Genomic DNA, 11,316 nt, shown 5'->3' with positions numbered 1-11,316 from the left:
AAAGATAAGGCCCACCAAGGGATTTGGTTTCACCTTTAAGTCTCAGCGTATTAGGGGCTTTATTGGATGCTTTTACTGGACCGTATTAAGCTGAATCACCTGTATGTATCATGTCTGTTCTTTTGAGAGTGCTTGATAGTGTTTGATAGTGATAACAGCTTGATTGTGCAATGTGGAACAAAATTATAATCCAGCAATAAAAAATGACAACGCACTTTGTGTTGGGAACTTCGGACACAGGTTGGCCATTCACCTTGCATTTATGGGATCGCATCAGAACAATCAAAGTGGTATAAATACTCAGTGAGCGTCTGTCAGTGTTTACTTACGGTAACATCACCACAGAGGATCTCTAAGGTCAGTTATTTACTTAATATATATTATGTTTTAATCACCTGATCATTGTTGTTTTACTTTCAAGATATACAAAATTATACTATTCGTACCTCAGTAAACAAGAAAAGTGTGAATACATTTACATTTACATTTGTCATTTAGCAGACGCTCTTATCCAGAGCTACTAATATTCATTAACTCCATGTTGTGTAAGTAGTGCTCAGTTTGTTTTTGTAAACTGAGAAAGTTCCAGCGCATAAATAAGGGCATTTATAAAGTCCTGTATATCATTGTCATAAATCAGTGATCCTGTATAGAATACAAATCAGTTATCCTGTATATAATATTGTTATAAAATCATTGAATCAGAGTGGTATATTACTGTTGTATAAACATATATTCTCCATTGTGTTCACAGGTGTATTGTCAGCAGATCACCATGAAGGTTGTTGCAGTAATCCTGGCTCTAGCCGTCCTCTCAGGTGACCTTTTACTTCAACTGAGTTTGTGTCCCAAATACCACCCTATTCCCTATACACCCTGGTCAAAAGTAGTGCACTAAATACGGAATAGGGTGCCATTTGGGATGCATCCTACCTAAGATAATCATTGGGGTTTCATCAGCTCTGGAAAAACATTTTGTTTTCTGAAACATTACCCAACAGGATAATTGACAGGGGCAATACAAATACCAACTGGTTTAAATCAATCGATTGCTCCATTCTCTTAACTATAGGCTGCCATGCATGGGTGCTACCCATGCAGGATGAGCCCCAAACTCCCTGGGAGAAGACAATTGACCAGTTTAAGGACTACATAACAGATCTGAACTCTAAGGCTGATGAGAAGGTGAAGAACATCAGGGCCTCCCAGCTCAGCAGTGAACTGGAGTGAGTTTTTTTCTGTGCGAATTTACCTTTACTTTCCTACAGTTGGCCATTAATCCTGGCAAAAACATAAAAACATATGGTGAAATATCTCCCTGATGTGCATTTAGCTTCAAGCCTTTTTGCAGATTTCTTCAATACTATTGTGGATAATCATGCTCCCTTCAAAAAATTAAGGGTTAAAGGTAGATCGAATGCCTGGTACACTCCGGAATTATCATAAGTCATTCATAAAAGAGATGATGCTTGGGTCAAGGTCAGGCACACAGGCTTAGGCCCAGACTGGCAAGCTTTTAAGCAACTGAGGAATCATTGTGTAAGTCAAATCAGAAAGGCTACATTTCTCAGAAAGGCTAAATGATTGTAACCGCTCTTTCGGATTTTAATGGGAACCTGGCTAAATTCTGGAAAACTGTCAATCCCTGAAGAGTTCTACTTCCTCCTCTGCAACAACAAATTTAAATCAGAAACTGGCCTTATTACAGGAAAAAAAAGGGATACATTTTATCACCATTTTATTTCAAGAGGCTCTTAGAAGTTATTTCAAAGCCTATTCACAATGATGCTGATAGAGGAAACTTGCTGAATGATCAGAGAAATGATAGTCAAAGCTTTTCTTTTAGCCTATTTACAGAAAAATAAGTCCTGGATGCTTTGCTAGCAATAGACAACAAGAAATCCACAGGGGCTGACAAATTGGATCCCGGTCTGCTTAAGTGTGCAGCGCCCATTATTGTTGGCTCAATATTTATTTTTTATTTATTTATTTATTTCACCTTTATTTAACCAGGTAGGCAAGTTGAGAACAAGTTCTCATTTACAATTGCGACCTGGCCAAGATAAAGCAAAGCAGTTCGACAACATACAACAACACAGAGTTACACATGGAGTAAACAACATACAGTCAATAATACAGTAGAAAAAAAACAAGACTATATACAATGTGAGCAAATGATGTGAGATAAGGGAGGTAAAAGCAAAAAAATGCCATGGTGGCAAAGTAAATAAAGTATAGCAAGAAAAACACTGGAATGGTAGATTTGTAGTTTGAAGAAAGTTCAAAGTTCAAATATAAATAATATGGTGCAAAGGAGCAAAATAAATAAAATAAATAAATACAGTAGGGGAAGAGGTAGTAGTTTGGGCTAAATTATAGATGGGCTATGTACAGGTGCAGTGATCTGTGAGCTGCTCTGACAGCTGGTGCTTAAAGCTAGTGAGGGAGATAAGTGTTTCCAATTTCAGAGATTTTTGTAGTTCGTTCCAGTCGTTGGCAGCAGAGAACTGGAAGGAGAGACGACCAAAGGAGGAGTTGGCTTTAGGGGTGACCAGAGAGATATACCTGCTGGAGCGCGTGCTACAGGTGGGTGCTGCTATGGTGACCAGTGAGCGGAGATAAGGGGGGACTTTACCTAGCAGGGTCTTGTAGATGACCTGGAGCCAATGTGTTTGGCGACGATTATGAAGTGAAGGCCAGCCAACGAGAGCATACAGATCGCAGTGGTGGGTTGTATATGGGGCTTTGGTGACAAAACGGATGGCACTGTGATAGACTGCATCCAGCTTGTTGAGTAGGGTATTGGAGGCTATTTTGTAAATGACATCGCCGAAGATGAGGATTGGTAGGATGGTCAGTTTTACGAGGGTATGTTTGGCAGCATGAGTGAAGGATGCTTTGTTGCGAAATAGGAAGCCAATTCTAGATTTCACTTTGGATTGGAGATGATTGATGTGAGTCTGGAAGGAGAGTTTACAGTCTAACCAGACACCTAGGTATTTGTAGTTGTCCACAAATTCTAAGTTAGAACCGTCCAGAGAAGTTATGCTGGATGGGCGGGCAGGTGCAGGCAGCGATCGGTTGAAGAGCATGCATTTAGTTTTACTTGTGTTTTGGAGCAGTTGGAGGCCACGGAAGGAGAGTTGAATGGCATTGAAGCTCGTCTGGAGGGTTGTTAACACAGTGTCCAAAGAAGGGCCAGAAGTATACAGAATGGTGTCGTCTGCGTAGAGGTGGATCAGAGATTCACCAGCAGCAAGAGCGACATCATTTATGTATACAGAGAAAAGAGTTGGCCCAAGAATTGAACCCTGTGGTACCCCCATGGAGACTGCCAGAGGTCCAGACAGTAGGCCCTCCGATTTGACACACTGAACTCTGTCAGAGAAGTAGTTGGTGAACCAGGCGACGCAATCGTTTGAGAAACCAAGGCTACTAAGTCTGCCGATGAGGATGTGGTGATTAACAGAGTCAAAAGCTTTGGCCAGGTCAATGAATACGGCAGCACAGTAATAACACACTTTCTATTTAACATTATCAGGAAATATTACAAAAGTATGGACATCAGCTCTTGTGCTGGGCGGGGATAGTAGTGTTCCTTGTCTAGCTATGATTCTTGAATCCTTGGTAAATGTAGAACTTTGCTCTTTTTTTATCTGAGAAATGTATTTTGAATGTAAATCAATCAGGGTTTAGGCCTGAGCATAGCACTATTACAGCAACCAATTTAGTTGTTAATGATCTTTAGACACAAAATGAAATGTGCTGCTTTGTTTTTGGACCTGTTGAACGGTTTTGATACTGTTCATCATGATTATTGAATAAGTTGTCCTCGATAGGCCTGAGCACTGACACCTGTTCATGGTTATCTTAGTGACAGAACTCAGACCATCGTGATTGATGGGGTTAGTCTGAATTTCTTGTACATGAAGGTGTACCACAGGAGGCGATTTTGGGACCTGTTCTCCACTATTTATACAAACACCATTGGTCAATCTGTTAAAAATGTTAAACTTCATCTATATGCAGATGATACTATTATGTATGCTATTGCCCCGACTGTTGATTTGGCTGTGTCAAAACTAAAGTCAGATTTTATAACTATGCAGGAATCCCTTACTGATTTAAAACTTGTGCTTATTACAGACAAAACTAAATTCATGTTGTTTTCAGACTTTGGTAAGAATGTTTCAGATGAACTACATGTTAACTCATTAGATGGTTCTCAAATCGAACGTGTTCCCGCATATCAATACTTAGGCATTTGGATTGATATGGATTTGACGTTTAAAAAACATATAGATGAGTTAAGATTTAGAGTTGTCTTTTTCTACAGAAACAGATCGTGCCTTTCTCTAAGCAGTAGGAAGCAGATTATTGAGTCAACCTTTTTATCTGTTCTTTATTAAGGTGATATTATCAGCTGCTACTACTTTTAAAGCTTTGGATGCCTTCTACTGTAGTGCCCTTTGTTTTGTTACAGGTGACAGTTTTGATACTCATCACTGCATCCTGTATCAAAAAGTTGGCTGGACTTCGCTAAAGACCCAAAGATCTCTACATTACTCCCTTTTTGTTTACAAGGCCCTAATTCATAAACTTCTGTCTTATATACAGTGGGGCAAAAAAGTATTTAGTCAGCCACCAATTGTGCAAGTTCTCCCACTTAAAAATATGAGAGGCCTGTAATTTTCATCATAGGTACACGTCAACTATGACAGACAAAATGAGAAAAAAAATCCTGAAAATCACATTGTAGGATTTTTTATGAATATATTTGCAAATTATGGTGAAAAATAAGTATTTGGCCACCTACAAACAAGCAAGATTTCTGGCTCTCACAGACCTGTAACTTCTTCTTTAAGAGGCTCCTCTGTCCTCCACTCGTTACCTGTATTAATGGCACCTGTTTGAACTTGTTATCAGTATAAAAGATACCTGTCCACAACCTCAAACAGTCACACTCCAAACTCCACTATGGCCAAGACCAAAGAGCTGTCAAAGGACACCAGAAACAAAACTGTAGACCTGCACCAGGCTGGGAAGACTGAATCTGCAATGGGTAAGCAGCTTGGTTTGAAGAAATCAACTGTGGGAGCAATTATTAGGAAATGGAAGACATACAAGACCACTGATAATCTCCCTCGATCTGGGGCTCCACGCAAGAACTCACCCCGTGGGGTCAAAATGATCACAAGAACGGTGAGCAAAAATCCCAGAAGCACATGAGGGGACCTAGTGAATGACCTGCAGAGAGCTGGGACCAAAGTAACAAAGCCTACCATCAGTAACACACTACGCCGCCAGGGACTCAAATCCTGCAGTGCCAGACGTGTCCCCCTGCTTAAGCCAGTACATGTCCAGGCCCGTCTGAAGTTTGCTAGAGAGCATTTGGATGATCCAGAAGAGGATTGGGAGAATGTCATATGGTCAGATGAAACCAAAATATAACTTTTTGGTAAAAACTCAACTCATCGTGTTTGGAGGACAAAGAATGCTGAGTTGCATCCAAAGAACACCATACCTACTGTGAAGCATGGGGTGGAAACATCATGCTTTGGGGCTGTTTTTCTGCAAAGGGACCAGGACGACTGATCTGTGTAAAGGAAAAAATGAATGGGGCCATGTATCGTGAGATTTTGAGTGAAAACCTCCTTCCATCAGCAAGGGCATTGAAGATGAAACGTGGCTGGGTCTTTCAGCATGACAATGATCCCAAACACACCGCCCGTGTAACGAAGGAGTGGCTTTGTAAGAAGCATTTCAAGGTCAGGATTGGCCTAGCCAGTCTCCAGATCTCAACCCCATAGAAAATCTTTGGAGGGAGTTGAAAGTCCGTGTTGCCCAGCGACAGCCCCAAAACATCACTGCTCTAGAGGAGATCTGCATGGAGGAATGGGCCAAAATACCAGCAAACAGTGTGTGAAAACCTTGTGAAGACTTACAGAAAATGTTTGACCTGTGTCATTGCCAACAAAGGGTATATAACAAAGTATTGAGATAAACTTTTGTTATTGACCAAATACTTATTTTCCACCATAATTTGCAAATAAATTAATTAAAAATCCTACAGTGTGATTTTCTGGATTTTTTTTTCTCATTTTGTCTGTCATAGTTGACGTGTACCGTTGATGAAAATTACAGGCCTCTCTCATCTTTTTAAGTGGGAGAACTTGCACAATTGGTGGCTGACTAAATACTTTTTTGCCCCACTGTAACTTTGCTATTGAAGTATAGTCACCTGAGTTGTCTGACCCGTTCACAGGATTGGTTAACTCTTGAGGTTCCTAGGGTCTCCACCGAGCTAGGTGAATCTGCTTTTAGTTTTAATGCTCCGTATTGCTAGAACAAAATTCTAAATACATTTCATCTTGATGTTCTGGTGCCGTTCGTGCAATTTAAAGTATTGATTGGGGACTTACTTGTGGAGGAATGTATCTGTTTTTCTGGGTGATTTGCAATGTTTTATTTGTTCTTCCCATTACTGTGTTTTTGTATTTTAATGTGTATACATATACAGTGCATTCAGAAAGTATTGAGACCCCTTGACTTTTTCCACATTTTGTTACGTTACAGCCTAATTCTAAATGGATTAAAATGTAACATTTACATAAGTATTCAGACCCATTACTCAGTGCTTTGTTGAAGCACATTTGGCAGCAATTGCAGCATCGAATCTTCTTGGGTATGATGCTACAAGCTGTATTTGGGGAGTTTCTCCCATTCTTCTCTGCAGATCCTCTCAGCCTGGGGAGCGTTGCTGCACAGCTATTCTCAGATCTCTCCTGAGATGTTCGATCGGGTTCAAATCCGGGCTCTGGGTGGGCCACTCAAGGACATTCAGAAACTCGTCCCGAAGCCACTCCTGCGTTGTCTTGGCTGTGTGCTTAGGGTCGTTGTCCTGTTGGAAGGTGAACCTTCGCCCAAGTTTGAGGTCCTGAGAGCTCTGGAGCAGGTTTTCATCAAGGGTCTCTCTGTACTTTGCTCCGTTCATCTTTCCCCTCGATTCTGACTAGTCTCCCAGTCCCTGCTGCTGAAAAACATCCCCACAGCATGATGCTGCCACCACCATGCTTCACAGTAGGGATGGTGCTAGGTTTCCTCCAGAAGTGATGCTTGGCATTCAGGCCAAAGTTTAGTCTTGGTTTCATCAGACCAGAGAATCTTGTTTCTCATGGTCTGAGTCTTTAGGTGCCTTTTGGCAAACTCCAAGCAGGCTGTCATGTGCCTTTTACTGAGGAGTGGCTTCCGTCTGGCCACTACCATAAAGGCCTGATTGGTGGAGTACTGCAGAGATGGTTGTCCTTCTGGAAGGTTCTCCCATCTCCACAGAGGAACTCTAGAGCTCTTTCAGAGTGACCATCAGGTTCTTGGTTTTATATTTTTACACCATTTGCTCAAATTTTGAGAAACCTGTTTTTGCTTTGGGGTATAGTGTGTAGATTTATGAGGAAAATATTTAATTTAATCAATTTTAGAATAAGGCTGAAACGTAACAAAATGTGGAAAAAGTCAAATACTTTCAGAAAGTACTGTATTGTTTGGGTATCATGTGTATATTTAGGTTCTATATACAGGGCGCATTTGTAAAAGAGACGTACATCTCAATATGTCTTCCCTGTTGAAATAAAAAAAAAACATTTAAAAATGTATATTTTCACCCAGTCCAAAGAATAACACTCACCTATTCTGATGTATTTGATAAATGTCCACTGAGTGTACAAAACATTAAGAACACCTTCCTAATATTGAGTTGAGTTAGATTCACCTGGTCAGTATGTCATGGAAAGAGCAGGTGTTTACATTGTTACATTACAAATGAAATAGTAATAGTAATTTAATATGATCTATGTGTTAATAAACCTGTCTGTTTTCCCTCCCAGTACCCTGATCACAGACACCATGTCTGAGCTGAATATGTATAGTGATGATATGAAGACCAAACTGGGACCTCTCGCTAAGGACGCCGCTGAACGTCTGGGCAAGGAAGTGCAGCTCCTCGTTAACAAGTTGCAGGCTCACATGGCTGAAGCTAAAGACCGTACCACAGTGTACACCCTGGAACTCCAGACCATGTTGGAGCAGAATGCCAATGACGTCAGTCACAGGGTCAACACCTATAGCCGCAAGCTGAACAAGCGCCTGAGCAAAGACACCCAGGAGATCAGCAGGTGTGACAGAGAGAAGGCAGGAGTCGTTTGCCAGACTAGATCAATTAAAGTATTGAAGTCTTTAGATTTAAAGCATTATCTTATTGTGTCTAAATGTTGGCTGTTATGTCATAATTCATCATGTATTGTTCACCGATTTAAAAAAACGTTCAATACTATTTGTCTGTCACATAAGTAGTCATGCACATAGAGGGAGTCATTTAACTGCAAACAAGTTCTAATGAAATGGAATGCTTTACCTTACTTTGTACAGTACCTGTCTTTGACATCTCCTTCCTCTCCACTCTTTTTTTTTAGCAAAGTGACCACCTATTTCGAGGAGCTGCAGTCTCGAACCACCTCTGGTGTGAAATCCGTGGTGGATCGCTTTGAGCCTTACTACGTCCAGATCCGTGAGCGAGCTGAGGATAAGATGGCTACCCTCAGCAAACTGCTGACGACCCAGGCTGAAAAGGTGAGCACTGTCTGGCTCAGTAAGTAGAGCAAGGTGCTTGCATTGCCAATAATCGTGGGTTTGATTCCCGCTGGGGCTACCCATACAAATAAATGTATGCATGATTGCAAGCGCTTTGGATAAAAGTGTCTGCTACATGGAATATACAGTGGCAAGAAGAAGTATGTGAACCCTTTGGAATTACCTTGATTTCTGCATAAATTTGTCAAATTTGATCTGATCTTCACCTTAGTCACAACAATAACAACACCTTAGTCACAACAATAACACACACATTTTTGTATTTTTCTTGTCTATATTGAATACATAATTATTGTATTTTTCTTGTCTATATTGAATACATAATTTAAACATTCACAGTGTAGGTTGGGAAAAGTATGTGAACCCCTAGGCTAATGACTTTTCCAAAAGCTAACTGGTGTCAGGAGTCAACTAACCTGGAGTCCAATCAATGAGACGAGATTGGAGATGTTGGCTGCCTTGCCCTATAAAAAAACTCACAAAATTTGTGTTTGCTATTCACAAGAAGCATTGCCTGATGTGAACCATGCCTTGAACAAAAGAGATCTCAGAAGACCTAAGATTAAGAATTGTTGACTGGAAAGGGTTACAAAAGTATCTCTAAAAGCCTTGATGTTCATCAGTCCATGGTAAGACAAATTGTCTATAAATGGAGAAAGTTCAGCACTGTTGCTACTCTCCCTAGGAGTGGACGTCCTGCAAAGATGACTGCTAGAGCACAGCGCAGAATGCTCAATGAGGTTAAGAAGAATACTAGAGTGTCTGCTAAAAACGTACAGAAATCTCTGGAACATGCTAACATCTTTGTTGATGAGTCTACGATACGTAAAACAGTAAACAATAATGGTGTTCATGGGAGGACACCACGGGAGAAGCCACTGCTGTCCAAAAAAAACATCACTGCACGTCTGAAGTTTGCAAAAGAGCACCTGGATGTTCCACAGCGCCTCTGGCAAAATATTCTGTGGACAGATTAAACTAAAGTTGAGTTGTTTGGAAGGAACACACAACACTATGTGTGGAGAAAAAAAGTCACAGCACACCAACATCAAAACCTCATCCCAGCTGTAAAGTATGGTGGAGGGAGCATCACGGTTTGGGGCTGCTTTTCTGCCTAAAGGCCTGGACAGCTTGCTATCATCGATGGGAAAATGAATTCCCAAGTTTAGCAAGACAATTTGCAGGAGAATATAAGGCTATCTGTCCACCAATTGAAGCTCAACAGAAGTTGGGTGATGCAACAGGACAACGACCCAAAACACAGAAGTAAATCAACAACAGAATGGCTTCAACAGAAGAAAATACGCCTTCTGGAGTGGCCCAGTCCAGACCTCAACCCAATTGAGATGCTGTGGCATGACCTCAATAGAGCAGTTCACACCAGACATCCTAAGAATATTGCTGAACTGAAACAGTTTAAAGATGAAGGGTCCAAAATTCCTCCTTACTGTTGTGCAGGTCTGACCCGCAGCTACAGAAACGTTTGGTTGAGGTTATTGCTGCCAAAGGAGGGTCAACCAGTTTTTAAATCCAAGGGTTCACATACTTATTCCACCCTACACTGTGAATGTTTACACGGTGTGTTGAATAAAGACATGACAATGTATAATTGTTTGTGTGTTATTAGTTTAAGCTGTCTATTGTTGTGACTAAGATTATCAGATCAAATGTTATGACCAATTTCTGCAGAAATCCAGGTTATTCCAAAGGGTTCACATACTTTTTCTTGCCACTGTATTATATTACAACTAGCTGCACCTAAATGGCATTTATTATATCAGGTGAAGGACAAGCTTGAGTCCCGGGCTGAGGAGGTCCGCGAGCAGCTGGAGAAGACCACCGAGAACCTCCGCAGCACCCTTGAGGGCAAGGCGGAGGAACTGCGCACCTGGTTCAACCCCTACGGCCTCATAATCCGTGATCAGGCTAAGGCCATCATGGAGACCATGTAAATCAACATACCACCATGCAGGCTTAGGGTGACGGTCTAGTTCACTCACTATGTTCTATGTCACATATTTCACCCAAGTTAAAACAGGGAAGGGAAGTTGCCTTAAAGAAACCATTTCGTTTGTCACTCCATTCGTAAACAAGACATAATGCATATTTGGCTGAGCACAGAGCTTTTCAGACTTGTATCAGATCCCCAAGATCAACCAAACAAATCTACTTGTGTTAATATCCTCTCTCACTCATTGTCATCCACCTCTACAAAAGGCACCCTTTCAAGGCCTAGCTGATAAAGTTCACAGAGATGCACACTCTAGCCATTACTGCTTAACATCAAAATGTATATTAGCGGCACAGAACAGTTGTGGTAGGGGAATTGTATAAAGGGCTTTGTGAGTGAGTAAGTAATAATAAAAAAACATACATTGGTGACTGTGGTGAAAGTCTGTCAATCCAATAAAAACATCTATACTAATCTGCGAATTGTTATTCTTATTTTATGATCATAGATATGACATGATAATCATCATAAGCTAGGGTTCCATCCAATTGGCAACAGATTTATGTGAATATTCTCAAATCTGCATTAAAAAACATGCACATTTTCCCACCAAAGTTGTTTCAATTACAGATATGAAGGACTCGGGGCCCAAAAGCCCGTTTTAGCATGGGCAGCGCCATTGAGGACTTTCACCATCTTGAAGTAGTCAACTGGGTGGG

The 11,316-nt window shown here is 40.9% G+C and overlaps 1 protein-coding gene across 1 annotated transcript; it reads left to right on the top strand.

The window, feature by feature from the left end:
• The first annotated feature begins 222 nt into the window (after positions 1 to 222).
• apoea (apolipoprotein Ea) lies at positions 223 to 11,071 on the top strand. Its single transcript, XM_029735913.1, has 6 exons — positions 223 to 357; positions 755 to 818; positions 1,073 to 1,226; positions 7,884 to 8,171; positions 8,469 to 8,625; positions 10,428 to 11,071. Exons 2-6 carry the CDS (start codon positions 776 to 778, stop codon positions 10,596 to 10,598), a joined length of 813 nt encoding a protein of 270 aa, XP_029591773.1. The 5' UTR covers positions 223 to 357; positions 755 to 775; the 3' UTR covers positions 10,599 to 11,071.
• The last annotated feature ends 245 nt before the right edge of the window (positions 11,072 to 11,316 follow it).

Source organism: Salmo trutta, chromosome 36 (assembly GCF_901001165.1).
Source record: "Salmo trutta chromosome 36, fSalTru1.1, whole genome shotgun sequence".
NCBI classification, from domain to species: domain Eukaryota; kingdom Metazoa; phylum Chordata; class Actinopteri; order Salmoniformes; family Salmonidae; genus Salmo; species Salmo trutta.
This window is presented reverse-complemented; position numbering and strand designations above follow the sequence as displayed.

Bases quoted from the DNA above. Each gene is read 5' to 3' on its own strand.
- apoea (XM_029735913.1), top strand. From the start codon at position 776: ATGAAGGTTGTTGCAGTAATCCTGGCTCTAGCCGTCCTCTCAG. The intron at 819-1,072 runs GTGACCTTTTAC...TCTTAACTATAG, and splicing joins GGCTCTAGCCGTCCTCTCAG to GCTGCCATGCATGGGTGCTA. The intron at 1,227-7,883 runs GTGAGTTTTTTT...TTTCCCTCCCAG, and splicing joins CAGCTCAGCAGTGAACTGGA to TACCCTGATCACAGACACCA.